Genomic DNA, 14,345 nt, shown 5'->3' with positions numbered 1-14,345 from the left:
AGTAAAAAAAAAAGGCAAAAACTCTAACATAGTCGGAAAAACTCGAAAAAAGTCAAAAAATAGTCGGAAAAAAAGTAGAAAGAAGTCGAAAATAGTCAAAAAGTCGAAAAAATCGAAAAGTCGAAAAAAGTCGGAAAAAGTCGAAAAGTCGAAAAAGTCGAAAAGTCGGAAAAAGTCGAAAAGTCGACTATTTATAAAATACTTATAGTCGAAAAGTCTAAAAGTCGACTTTTATTTAAATGAAAAAAGTCGAAAAGTCGAAAAATCGACTTTTCATAAAATGCAAAAAGTCGAAAAGTCGACTTTTAACTAAATGAAAAAAGTCGAAAAGTCGAAAAGTCGACTTTTCGTTTCAACTATAGAACCCTACTTGTTAAATGAAAATACACTATTTCACCTTTTTTTTGACAGAAGTTGTGTACTTCCACCTTAAAGAAACATATTTGCCGTTTTAGAAAACATTGTGTGATAATACTTTTTAGAGAAACCCTACATATAATATATTAAAGTAGCCGCCTAAAAGTAGACAATACTTTTGTGTTTCTTATTTCCTACTCCACCTAATATTACACTTGAAACAATTTTACACGTAAAACACAAAATTCATCGATAATGTTTTTATTTTGTTAAATGTTATCCATAGTTTAGTAGTAGTAGTAATAATAATGCAAATATACATTCATTTAAACATTTTCTTTAAAGTAATCATTAGCTTTATTTCATTCACTTAATATTCATAAACAATTTTTTTAATTTCGAAGATTTATAAAACAAACCCTTGGATTTAAATCAATAACTCCGAGGGAAATTTTATATTGAAAAATATGTTAAACACTCATATTTTAAGAGTGTCCTTGCCAGATTTTTATAAAATTTTGTTCTTATAAAACTTATAATAAATTTAAAAAATTGTTTATGAATAAGACCCATTTAGTTATTATTTTCATTTAAATTCAAACGAAAACAAACATTCAACTGTTGTTAACATAAATCAATTTTCCTTTTTTATGTATTTTCATTTGTGACCTAATTCTCTCTGCCTGATGCCACCAACAAATATATAATAATTAAAAATATAATAAATAAAAACGTAACGTAATAACCCCTAAATAAAAAAAATGCTACAACAAATTATAAATAATTAAACTCAAATCAAACAAAATTCATATTAAAAAAAAAAACTAAATCATAAAACGCGCTTTAATGTAACCAAACAAAAATAACTGTAAACAAACAATTACTGTGACAATTGTACTTTTGCTTTAAATCCATATCAAATTTTCTGTCCCTCTGTGTGTGTGTGTGTAACTCCAATGAAAACTGTTGGAATATGTGAATAAAACAGCAATATAAGAACTTATTAATGTTCTTTTTGCAGCGTCCTGAAAAGGATTACAAACTCATAACCAATGGCCATGCCAATGGTGATTTGTCAGCTGATGTCAGCAGCAGCAGCAGCAAACACATGAACGGCCATGCTGTTAATGGTAAGATCAATGGCCTCACAAATGGCTCAACAGCAAATGGTGGTATCTCCACAAGTGCGAATGGTTTAATGAATGGCAGTGCGTATAAAAATGGCGCCGTGCTGGCTAATGGCGTCGCTAACGGTCACAGCGATTTAACGCAAAGAAAAGTTAAATAATATAAAACCAAAACAACGAAACAACGTAAAATACACAAAAAGAAAAAATTGGACATTTAAAAATAAATTTGGAACATTAGTTTGTTTTCTCTCAACGATTGATTGTTTAACTAAAAACTTCAAAACTTTTATTATTTGTTTAGAGGAAAACAATTTCAATTGCAATAATTAAATTTAAACAAAAAAAAAAAAAACAAAAACCAAAATGATTACTCTGCTAAAGCTATTGCTTTTACAAGTCAATCTTAACTGTAAATTACGAGAGAGTTGTATTCAAAGTTTAGAAAACGTTTGTGATGTATTTCTTTAACAAAACAAAAAAAAATATATATATTATTAAATAATAATGTGTTTTTGTAAAGTTTTATAATTATATAATAGTTCCATACTTATTTTTCTTTACTACATTTTTTTCTTTTCTTTTATTATTATTTTTATTATTTTCTTTCTTTGGGTTATATATATATATTATTATTTAAGTTAAATTTTATACAATGTTATATAAATATATGTATGTATGTGTATACAAAGTTATTTTTTGTTAAAACATTTTTTTCTATATATATATAAAAAAAAACCTAAAAAATTTTCTAGCTTTTTATTGTGAAAAAATTATATTATATACAAAAACAAAACAAAATTAAATTGCTTTAGTTGTACAAATAAATGGAGGAAAGCAAGTAGAAGGTTTATAGTTTACATAGAAATAATATTGTATAAAAAAAAAACTTATTGAATATTTAATTAAAAACAAATAACATAAAAACGAAAAAAATACTTATAAATATTAGACAACCTTGGGGAGATTTAAAAGAGTTATCGGTTGTTCTAGAATAGCAATAAGATATGAGGTTTTATTTAGAAAATTGTTTTAGTAGATTTGGGGAATAAAACAAATTTCAAAATCTTTTCTTTAAAAGAAATAGAATGTTTTGGAAAAAAAGTACTCAAAAAGTACTATTTTCAAAAGGTACTTTTTAAATTTTTTGGCTACACATCAAAATGATTTTATAAATTGTATAAAAATACAGGATTTGGAAAAAGTACTATTTTCAAAAGGTACTTTTTTAATTTTTGCGTTTTTCCATTAGATAATTGTCTAATATTCTGAGAAAAATCAAGGAAACTACTTCTAATTTTTAAAAAAGAAGTTTTTTTTAAAGAAATCGCATGATTTTGGAAAAAGTACTATTTCCAAAAAGTACTTTTTTTAATTTTTGTGTTTTCCATTAGATAATTCTCTAAAATTCTGAGAAAATACAAGACAACTACTGGTATTTGTTTAAAAAGTACTTTCTTTAAAAGACATAGGATGTTTAAGAAAAATACTATTTTCAAAAACTACCTTTTTTATAATTTTTCTCATTAATTTTTTGTAATAGAAAACAAGCCATTTCATTAACAACGAAAGTTACTTTTAAATTGTATAAAAATACAGGAAATTTAAAAAAAAGTACATTTTCTAAAAAGTACTTTTTTAATTTTTGCATTTTTCCATTAGATAATTCTCTAAAATTCTGAGAAAAACCAAGGAAACTACTGGTATTTTTTTAAAAGGTACTTTCTTTAAAAGAAATAGCATTTTTTGGAAAAAGTACTATTTTTAATTTTTGCTACTATTTTCAAAAACTACCTTTTTATAATTTTTCTCATTAATTTTTTGTAATGAAAACCAAGCCATTTCATAAAAAACGAAAGTTACTTTTAAATTGTATAAAAATACAGGAAATTTTTACAAAAAGTACTTTTTTAATTTTTGCGTTTTTCCATTAGATAATTCTCTAAAATTCTGAGAAAAACCAAGGAAACTACTGGTATTTTTTTAAAAGGTACTTTCTTTAAAAGAAATAGTATGTTTTGGAAAAAGTATTATTTTCAAAAAGTACTTTTTTTAATTTTTGTGTTTTCCATTATATAATTCTATAAAATTCTGAGAAAATATCCGGAAATTACTTGTAATTTTTTAAAAAGTATTTTCTTTAAAAGAAATAGCATGTTTTGGAAAAAGTACTATTTTTAAAAGGTAATTTTTTATTATTTTTCTCTTAAATTTGTTTGGTAATAAAAACCAAGCCATTTCATAAACAACGAAAAGTTCCCTAAATTGTATACAAATACAGGAAACATTTAAAAAAAGTATATTTTCTAAAAAGTACTTTTTTAATTATTGCGTTTTTCCAGTACTACTGGTATTTTTTTATAAAAAGTACTTTCTTTAAAAGAAATAGGATGTTTTGGAAAAAGTAATATTTTCCAAAAGTACTTTTTTTATTATATTTCTCTTTAATTTTTTCTTTTAACCCTTTTTGATTTTAACAAAAGTACCAATTTTTTAAATAAAAAGTACCAAAGTGTTTAAATAACAATAAATTTAATAAAAAAAATTAAACATTTTTTAATTGGATTCAAATTTCTAACAATAATGACAAAAGTGTTTAATTAAAAATGTTTATTTTCTTTTAGGTACTTTTCAAAAAAGGTGCTTTTTCAAAAAAGTACTTTTTTAAAAAGGTACTTTTTAATAAAAATCGTTAAAAAATGTAAATAACATAACAATTTTAAATAACTTTTAAACATTTTGCTGTAAAAATATGTTGTACATAATTAAAAAAAGTACTATTTTTTAACAAAGTTCAAAATGGCCTAAATGTAAAAAAAAGTGTTTTATAAAAAATGAGTGAAATTTAAAACTTTTTAATTTGTAGTTTACATATTGAATTTAAAACATTGCCACGGAAGTATTTGAAAAAATGGCCGAAAAAAGGAAAAAAGTACTTTTTGCCAAAACATGATTTAAAATGTACAATTTTTTAAACTGAAGCTTTGTCCTTTGAAGTGAAAGTATAAAAAATGTTATTTTAATACTTAGGAGTTGTAAAAAGTGGCTTTTGGTGAGAAGTACTTTAAAAGGTTCTTTTTAGAAAATATGTAGTACTTTTTTACTTTCACTTTAGATTTCACTACAAAATGTTAAACAACAAACTTATAACAATATTTGTTAAATATTTTTGAGTTAAAATTTAAGGTACAAAACTAAAAAATAAAGTACTTTTAAAACTAATCCCTAAGAAATCCCTAAAAGCCCTATTTTCAACATTAAAACCAAACATATTATTTCTAAAAAGGAACAACCATAACATTTCTTTTACAACTTTCAAAGGCAGTCTAATAAATTTATTACAAAAAAAAACTTTAAATATAAATTTACAAAAGTGAGGTTATTATTATGTAGGTAAAACAAACAAAAAAATTATATAAATATTAAAATAATTTTGTAAAAAAACACATAAAACCCCACTAATATTTAAGTTAAAAAAAGTCATGCATAATTTAAAAATAAATAAAAAACTAATATTATTAATATTTAAAAAAAAAAAAAATACCCATATATAGAAAAATAAAACTGAAACGACGCAAAACTACCATTAAAATTAAACATTACACAAACAAATTTTCCTCATTAAAAAATAAACACAAAATTTCATGATTAAATTAAATTCCATATTTAAAAACAAAATCAGCAATATTTCGATTAGTAACTTTAAAAATTAGAAAAAAGTTAAAAAAAATATTCTAAAAAACCGCTTCATTAATTTATTAAAAAAAAAAAAGAAAATCAAGTGAAAACGATTAAAGAAAAAATTCTAAAATTATATTTAAAATTTAAACTACAAAATAAGAAAACAAAAATATTTACAAACTATAATTGAAATAGTAAACTAATTTTTGATTAAACAAATAAAACAAAATCCCAAATACATTTAAACATTAAAGGAGAATTGTATTTATTTTTTAAGTTTATTATTATTATTATTATATTATTAAAAATATAAATTAAAAATAATATTAAATAATACCATATTATAAATAGTAGTCTGTAAGTTGTAATAGGTCTATAGGTATACAAATTTTGTATGCAAAAAACAAACATTAAAAAAAAACCAATTTCAGAAAAATAAATAAATTTAAAAATTTAAAACGAAACTGCAAAATTATTACATGAATAAATAGAAAATTTGAAAGAAATTTAATAAACCTGGCTAAAAGTAAAACAAACCACAGCAACAAAAAAAAAAAAACAAAATCCCACAAATCAACAAGTAACTCTAACTGAATAAGAAATAAAACTATTATTGTATTGACTTTAAGTAAAGAAACCAAAACGTAAGTTTTTTGTGTATAAAATTTAAACTTTAAAGAACTGGGCGTTAAGGAAGTTGAACTTATTTTTATTTTCAAAATATAACGATTTAAAAAAGAAATATATATATAAATAAAAAAGAAACTGAAATAAACTAAAAAATGCATCTTTGAAAAGACAAAATATAAAATTCAATGTGTTTTTAATTCAAAATTATACAAACGATGAAAAAGGTAAGTTAGGGTAAGGTAGGGCATAATTAGGACTAGGGTTCTATAAATCGACTTTCGAATAATCGAACAATCGACTTTTTGTCGAAAAAAGTCGAAAAGTCGAAGTCGACTATTTTGTTCCAAAAAAGTCGATAACTCGACTATCGTCTGTGAAAGGAGTCGAAAAGTCGACTTTGTGAATAAAAGTCGAAAAAAGTCTGAAAGTCGAAAAGTCGAAAAAAGTCGGAAAAAGTCGAAAAATCGAAAATTGTAGAAACAAGTCAAAAATAGTCAAAAATTTTAAAAAAGTGGAAAAAAAGTCAAAAACTCTAAAATAGTCGGAAAAACTCGAAAAAAGTCAAAAAATAGTCGGAAAAAAGTAGAAAGAAGTCGAAAATAGTCAAAAAGTCAAAAAAATCAAAAAGTCGGAAAAAGTCGAAAAAAGTCGAAAAGTCAAAAAAGTCGAAAAGTCGAAAAAAGTCGAAAAAGTCGGAAAAGCTCGAAATGTCGACTATTTTTAAAATACTTATAGTCGAAAAATCTAAAAGTCGACTTTTATTTAAATGAAAAAAGTTGAAAAGTCGAAAAATCGACTTTTCATAAAATGCAAAAAGTCGAAATGTCGACTTTTAACTAAATGAAAAAAGTCGAAAAGTCGACTTTTCGTTTCAACTATAGAACCCTAATTAGGACTGAACCAGAACTGAACTAGAATTGAACTTGAACTAGAACTGAAAAGGAGCAGACTAAAACTGAAATGGAACATACCTAGAACTGAATTAGATATAAACAAGAACTGATCTAGAACTGAACTAGAACTGAACTACAACTGAACTAGAACTGAATTAGAACTGAACTAGAATTGAACTAGAACTGAACTAGAACTGAACTAGAACTGAACTAGAACTGAACTAGAACTGAACTAGAACTGAACTAGAACTGAACTAGAACTGAACTAGAACTGAACTAGAACTGAACTAGAACTGAACTAGAACTGAACTAGAACTGAACTAAAACTGAACTAGAACTGAACTAGAACTGAACTAGAACTGAACTAGAACTGAACTAGAACTGAACTAGAACTGAACTAGAACTGAACTAGAACTGAACTAGAACTGAACTAGAACTGAAATAGAACTGAACTAGAACTAAACTGAACTAGAACTAGAACTGAACTTGAACTGTACTGACCTAGAACTGAACTAGAACTGAAATAGAACTGAACTAGAACTGAACTTGAACTGAACTGTACTGACCTAGAATTGAACTAGAACTGAACTAGAATTGAACTAGAACTGAACTAGAACTGTACTGACCTAGAACTGAACTAGAACTGAAATGGAACTGAACTAGACTAAACTAGAACTGATCTAGAACAGAACTAAACGAAAACTGAACTAGAACTGAACAAGAACTAAACTGGAGTAGAAATAGAAGTGGACCACATTTCAACTATAAACGAATTAGACCAGAACTACAACTGTTCTAGAACTGACCTGGAACTGAATTGGACCTGAACTAGACTTAACTAAGACTAAACTACAACTGAATTAGAACTGAACTAGAAATGGATAAGAACTGAACTAGAACTGAATTAGAACTAAACTGAAATAGAACTGAATTAGAACTAAACTTAACTAGAACTGAATTAGAACTGAACTAGAAGTGAACTAAAACTGAACTAGAACTGAACTACAACTGAATTAGAGCAGAACTAGAATTGGACAAGAACTGAACTAGAACTAAACTAGAAATGTGTTATCTCTAGAAAAAAATGCTTTAATAATTTTGTTTTTTTTTTTTCTTTTCACTGTTATTTTAAATGTTTGATTTGAAGTCCTTAGAGAGCAGATTCCTTTTTTACTTAGAAAATTGTATACATTTTTGTTTTTAATTTCCAAACTACGTTTAAAACTTACCTTATTTACTTAGTCCCTTATGAAAAACATTTTTAATATAAATTAAATTATAGGAATATCTCACTCGTTGTATTTTGAATAGATTAGATTTCACAGATAAAATAAATTAAAAATTAGATTTTTCTTAAATACATAGTTTCGTAATAAAGATACATTTGTTTTAAAACCAAATTAAATTTTAAAGCAATTAGAAAATTAAAACAAAACACAATTTGTTGGCTAAAAGTATTAAAATATTTAAAAATCTATAAAATGAAAAACATAAAACAAATTAAAATATTTAAATTAAAAAAAAATGCACTATGAAATTTAGCTTCCATTAAGCAAACGTAGATTGGGTATCAACCTTAAATCAGGAAATAATATCATTATGTAAAAGAAGTAAGAAAGTAGCAGCTGTTAAGGCTAATAGACAAACTTCTTAAGAGTTCTAATATTGGTATTGTTGGCTATAGAAAAATATCATTAGTTTTGTAATTTAGTTTCTTATTTGTTTTTTAAAGTAGCTGAGTAAAGCTTGTTAACATTAAGTTAATCCATTGCTTGTTGTGGCCGTTTTTTTAAAGAAAACTCTATCATATTATCAATATCGGTTATAGATTTCTTGGTTTTTTTCACATTCGAATCTAGTATTCTCAAGTTTGCAGTATAGTCGGGTAATTTATGTAAAGTCTGGGCCATTTCGCGAGCCAACTTTTTGGCCCTTTGCTGTAGCGATGCCGTGGAAGAGAAATTTGATTTTGGACTGTATTTGTAGTGATTGAAGTCTTGTAGTTCACCAAAATCTAATATATCCCATTCACCGGTCATCATATTCCAGGTGAATAAAACACGACACTCATATTCACGCCTGTGAAAAGCGCAACTTAGTTTACGTGAGCAGTTTAAACAGGAGGAAACTTCTTCGCGGGCCGAAAAGTGAGCCATTAAAATGCAAAATACCGTGAGGGAAGTGGGACAGACCTGCAGGTTAAAGAAATATATTAATTTTCTTATATTTTTCAATATTATATTTAATCAAATTTACATTTATCAATTCATAGGCCCAGTCATAAAAGAAATCATAGGTTTTCTGATTCTTTTGACACAACGTACTGATGGCATAGTAAGTAAAGGTTTCCATATCGAAAGAATGCTGCTCTATGACCACACTAGAACAGCGCAGCTGTTGATAGGACGCTTTGGAAATCATTTGCATTTCCGAGTAACAAGAGCCATGGACCTCCATGGGCAATAATATATGATAACCAGGTGATATGCAATCATCTGGAAATAAAAAATTTTAGAAAAATTTCTTTAATTTTCTATAAGAATTCTTTAACCCACCTTCTTCACTTGTTATAACCGAGGCGGCATCATCTTCTTCAACAAAACGTCTTAAAAACTTTTTTGTACACACAGGCTTTTCTGACATGGCACCGCCCTGAAGAGGCACTTCCACCACTGAACGATATTCATCCCGTCGTGGTGAGAGAAATACCGATAGCTGATGATTGGGTGACAGGGAACCGCTCACCTCTAGATGAGAACGTTTGGTCATGGACAATTGTAGAGGCGACAGGGTACCATGCGGCTTAAAACTTAACATATATTGCGTAGCAGGAGATATAGTATGGACGAAATTTTGTGGCGGGGACTTTTGATTGTTATAGAAATGATTGGCCACCAAATGACGGCTGGGTGAACGCATTACACCATTATTGCCACCAGCCATACCACCACTTGTTTGTGTTAACAGGCCCGACGTAGAGGGTGGAGATCTAAAGCCCAAAGGCGAAGTGCATGTACGATGTAAAGGTGATAAGGCAGCCGCTGTAGAGCCATATTGTGTACTCATGTGTTGCTGATGTGGATGAGGCGATGATGAGGGTGAGGCATAGGGCGAAATACTATGCAAATGTGTTAGATTGTGTCTGGGTGAATGACTTCCTGTGGTAGTGTTGCTTAAAAAGGAACTAAATGTACTGGAAGTTCTAGTCTTTGTAAAAGGTATTATGTTTTCGGAATTATCTTCTGAAAATTCATATTTACGATCAGCTAATCTACGTTTGCGCAATATAGAAATCTTTTCACATTTCTCATTCTCTTCCGAAAATTCATAGGCAGCAGCTTTGTCGTTATTGTTGTTAGTAGAGGAATTACTACCATTAGAGGAGGAAGAGGTATTGGGTGATGTAATATTAGCTTTTAAACCACTAGAGGAAAAGAATATGGAAACTCCCTTGCGAAAAGATTTTGTTACAATGCGATGTCTTTGCCGGGGGCCTTTTTGCATTAAATTGCTGTTATTTTTATTAACACCAACACCAGTTCCAACACCTCCAACATTACTAATATTAGAGGTTGTATTACTTCCTCCAGATCCTGCACTAACACCAATAGTAGAGGTTGTACTTCCACTACTTATAGATGCTGCTGCTGGTGACATGGCATTTAAACGACTAGTATTATTTGTATTGCAATTAAATATCAATTCCTCACACGATTTACGTGTTACTGATACAGGGGAATCATTTTGACTCGAACCAGGTGACCTTAGATTATTAGCCAATTGTGAAATACTAACCACCCCACTGCCAGAGTGCGTGGAATCTGTTTCTACATCAGCAAAATCTTCGATTATACGAGCCACTACATTGTTTTGTGAATTAGTTGATTGACTATCTATGCTAAAGGTGTCAGTTAAATCGGGTATGGGTGTACGTCTTTCTTGAACTTCCTGATTTGAAGTTGAGGCTGTTGCATTATTGTTACTAGTAGTTTCTCCTGCAATATGAGGTTTCATTATTAGAATTGATAATGAATTTTGTTGTAGTTGCGTTTGACTTATTGCACTTTGTTGGTGTTGCTGTTGTGAGATTTGCTTTTGTTGCTCCTTGGGAGCTTGTTCTAGTCTTATGTGTATCATATGAAAAAATCCGTTTGATATTAGTAGAATACGCTCGGGACATATTAAATGTATATTCGGATCAAATTTACGATCTGAATCGGTTGTGGAATATTTTGTATGCACAGTTAAATTACATTTTAGACAGAGGATGTGACGACGGAAAACTTCAAAAATAGAATTGTAAAGATATTTATTATTAATATTTGTAAAACACGAAAACTTCCAACTTACATCCATCATCTTCTTCAAATTCTCGCAGTTTTTTACATTCCAAACAGCCCAGTTTAGGAACTTTAACATAAGTTATATAAGAGTCTTCATTTTCATCCTCGGAAGCACCATGAACAATTAAAATGCGAGGATCACAATTTTTCCACTGGATCATGCTGACCTTTTTCATATTGTCAACACCATGATCATCGAATAGGCAGCATTTGTAAAAGTTGCGCAAGGGTTTAAAGGGCTGATAAACCCAGAAAAATAAACTAAAAAAACAAAACTCCTTCCATCAAATTGTACAAAAAAAAACTATAATAATAAAATACTTACGTGTACTTAAAACCCATACTAAAAGAATAATGACTAACAGAAGCATTGTCACTGCAGCAGAATTTGTAGCTTAACAAAAATTGGCCACAGGCAGAGAGACCCATAAATACTTGTCTATCGAACAAACATTAAAAAAAAGATAAAGTAAGGGATTCATTTTATTATTAGCATACATAAGCATTAAATCAAAAAAATATAAAAAACTCACCCTTGCAAACAGTTTGGTGGTATTATATCCTTAAGACAAAAAGATAATCTAGTTGGCACGTTTGTATAGAAAGACTTTCTACTCCTACTCTGGCCCATATACTAATAGGATTTTTGAAATTAACAACAATTTCCATATTATTATTCTTTTATGGCTTACCTCTCTTTTCATTAGTCTATTTGCTAAATTTTCTTGTATTGGAACATTTTTTATCTCCTCCTCCTTCCACCTGCTGACATGATCATATCTTATAGGACCTCTACGCAAGTGTTCTTCTTCCTCATCGGTCTCTGAACTTTCTGCTAAGGAGAATTCTTCCTCATCATCGTCGTCGGATGAAGATAAATCTATGTAACTACGACTACGGCCGCTGTGGTCCATTTCAGGATCCTGCTTTACTTGCTTGTATGTGTTATTGTTGTTGCTAATGTGTATTTTTCTTTTCAGTCTACCTTTTTGTTGCCTGTGTATTGAGTATGTTTTTGTGTTTTCTATTGCAGTTTTAAGCCATAAATATTAAAATTTATGGTTTTATTTTTAACACTTTCACTCCATGTTGTTGTTTTATCCTTTTCTACACTTTTTTCCCAAAATTTATTTATTTAATTTTAGGTTTATGTACTTTTTTTCCCCACAAAAACCAGTGACGCTTTCAGAGCCCTGCGTCGACAAATATTAACGGCGACGGCGACTGACACTGAATATGTCGGCGGCGGCTTAAAATCGACTGTAAGCCGGCTAAGTTTTCAACTACGTTTAGTTTTTAATTTTTCAACGATTTTAAATAAAAACGGAATCCGAGAGATCAGAAAGTAGGATTTTGGAAGCAAATATATTGTTTATAACAACAAAACAGAGCAAACTCAAAAGTTGCATGAGAAATTATGCAGGGATGAATAAAGCCCACAATGGTTAGTACCAATATTTTGCCCAAACAACATCTACATACCTAGCCAGGTTATATCCTCTAGATCAGTGAAGACATTCTCTACAAAGCTATAAATTTGTATAAAAGGCGGCTTAACAATTGTTTCTTGTAAATATTCGGCCACCATAGTGTTTGGAGAATATCGACAAGCTGTCCATATTTATATCATTTTTGTATATGTGTTGCCTTAAATTAAAGTTTCGCTAGGGACACGCAGTCACCTAGATCCCATAAGATATACACGTGTTCGTGTAGCGTGCATTGTGCAACCAAGTCTGCTTATTCGCAGTAACTCTCTCTCTCTAGCAACTTGAATGAGGTGACAGCGAGTGACAATTTGTGAAAATATTTCTACAAAGAATAATAAGAAGTTGGACTATGACATTGTTTTACAACAATAACATTTCCTTCTCTTCACAGACGAATTCTGTGTAAATTCAACACACTTGTGAGAACTCAATTCTCTCACAATACTTCAAAACTTTTTCGCGAAAATACCGGGATAATAGGACTTGAACGACGTTTTTTCACAAACACATAACTATTTTTTAATTTTTTACACAATTTTATCGCACTTAACAATCCGAAATATTTTTATTTTTCACAAACTAAAAAAATATTTTTTTAATTTTTTTGACAATTAATTTTTGTGTGTTGAAATTAAAATTGACAAAACAAAGTTGTATATTTAGGTATTGAAAATGAAAAAATTATTTAAAATAAACTTATTTTTTTGCAAAAAAAGAGATTTTAAGTCCGAAAAATATATTTATTAAATGTTTACTGATTAGATGTGGGCAAAATAAATTAAAAAATCTGCGAATGTAGAAATTTAAATGTTATTTATTTTGCCTAAAATTTTTATGTACGATTTTATGCAAGTATGTATGTTTGGAAAGTGTGGTGAAAGTGGTTGGAGCTCCAATACTAATACAAAAATTCTACCAGTACATACTTAGAGTTAGGTACCGAATGACAACTCCTTTACGTACCAACTGACAAGCCCCAATTTCTTTATATTCTTTGTATTTCTATGTGATTTCAAGAAATGTCAAGTTTTTTTCATATGTGATTTGACATTCTGGAATCTCAAAGATATCTGTATGATTCTCACACAACAAAATACGACTTTTATAAAACATTACAATGACAGGGTTGTTTTAGTTCGCAGTCACAGAGCTGTATTGTTTTTGTGGTATACTGTTAAATTTAAATTTGAATAAAAATGAAAGGCAGAACGTTAAAAAATTTTTTTAAATGTTATTATGCTGAAATATTAAAATAAATATAAGATATTCTGAATGTATTTAATAAATTTTTAGATATATTTATTTTTCTTATTAATTATTTCTTTTAAAAATTAACTTGAAATCACAATGAACATCTCTGTCTTATTGTAAAAAGTACCTATTTTTACAACTAAGCGCAAAACAGAAAAAAATACAAATTTCAAAACAAAATAAAAACTAAGAATTTTTATTCAATTTGTGCAAAAAATTTAAAATAAATGTTTATATTAGTGTTTAAATGTTTAAAGTACAAAATTTTAGATGAAAGAATGTTTTGTCGTTTAAGCAAAATGTCAGACGATAAAAAATTGAAAAAGTGGGTCTAAAGGTAATATCTACATTAAAGCTTATTTATCTTGTTAAGAATTAGTTGAATCCGATGAGATATTTTTCAAATTAAAGAAAATCCTTTAGAAACTTTAAAACAAATATTTTTGAAAAAGAATTTTGAGATCAAAACTTCGTTTTTTAAAGTATATGCCAATATATAAATTGATTTTCAATATATAAAATTATTCTTTATTGAATTATGTTTTTAAATTATATTAATTTTTACTTTAAAGA

At 28.0% G+C, this 14,345-nt stretch overlaps 3 protein-coding genes across 24 annotated transcripts in view; 2 read left to right on the top strand and 1 right to left on the bottom strand.

The window, feature by feature from the left end:
* LOC119600277 (elongation of very long chain fatty acids protein AAEL008004) overlaps window positions 1–1,970 on the top strand; it is a 104,807-nt gene extending 102,837 nt beyond the window's left edge. For 12 of the 22 annotated variants that reach the window (XM_037950416.1, XM_037950413.1, XM_037950414.1 and 9 more), the window contains one exon: window positions 1,346–1,645. In XM_037950416.1, the coding sequence (XP_037806344.1) occupies window positions 1,346–1,645 (300 nt within the window). Of the gene's footprint in view, window positions 1–1,345 lie in introns of all 22 variants that reach the window. The other 10 variants (XM_037950422.1, XM_037950424.1, XM_037950426.1 and 7 more) reach the window with 5 other exon arrangements.
* Window positions 1,971–7,964: 5,994 nt separating this feature from the next.
* LOC119600274 lies at window positions 7,965–12,241 on the bottom strand. Its single transcript, XM_037950396.1, has 7 exons — window positions 11,724–12,241; window positions 11,565–11,665; window positions 11,357–11,470; window positions 11,039–11,292; window positions 9,244–10,971; window positions 8,945–9,183; window positions 7,965–8,880 (listed from the first exon to the last, which is right to left on the bottom strand). The coding sequence occupies exons 1-7, from the start codon at window positions 11,943–11,945 to the stop codon at window positions 8,449–8,451; spliced, it is 3,090 nt and encodes a 1,029-aa protein (XP_037806324.1). The 5' UTR covers window positions 11,946–12,241; the 3' UTR covers window positions 7,965–8,448.
* Window positions 12,242–13,946: 1,705 nt separating this feature from the next.
* LOC119600266 (allatostatin-A) overlaps window positions 13,947–14,345 on the top strand; it is a 92,459-nt gene continuing 92,060 nt past the window's right edge. Inside the window, exon 1 of the mRNA XM_037950386.1 lies at window positions 13,947–14,109. The gene's annotated coding sequence lies outside the window, so the exon portion shown is untranslated. The remainder of the gene's footprint in view (window positions 14,110–14,345) is intronic.

Source organism: Lucilia sericata, unplaced genomic scaffold (genome assembly GCF_015586225.1).
Source record: "Lucilia sericata isolate MDLA Ls3-8-SP2 unplaced genomic scaffold, ASM1558622v1 Contig000109F_arrow, whole genome shotgun sequence".
Classification (NCBI taxonomy): domain Eukaryota; kingdom Metazoa; phylum Arthropoda; class Insecta; order Diptera; family Calliphoridae; genus Lucilia; species Lucilia sericata.
This window is presented reverse-complemented; position numbering and strand designations above follow the sequence as displayed.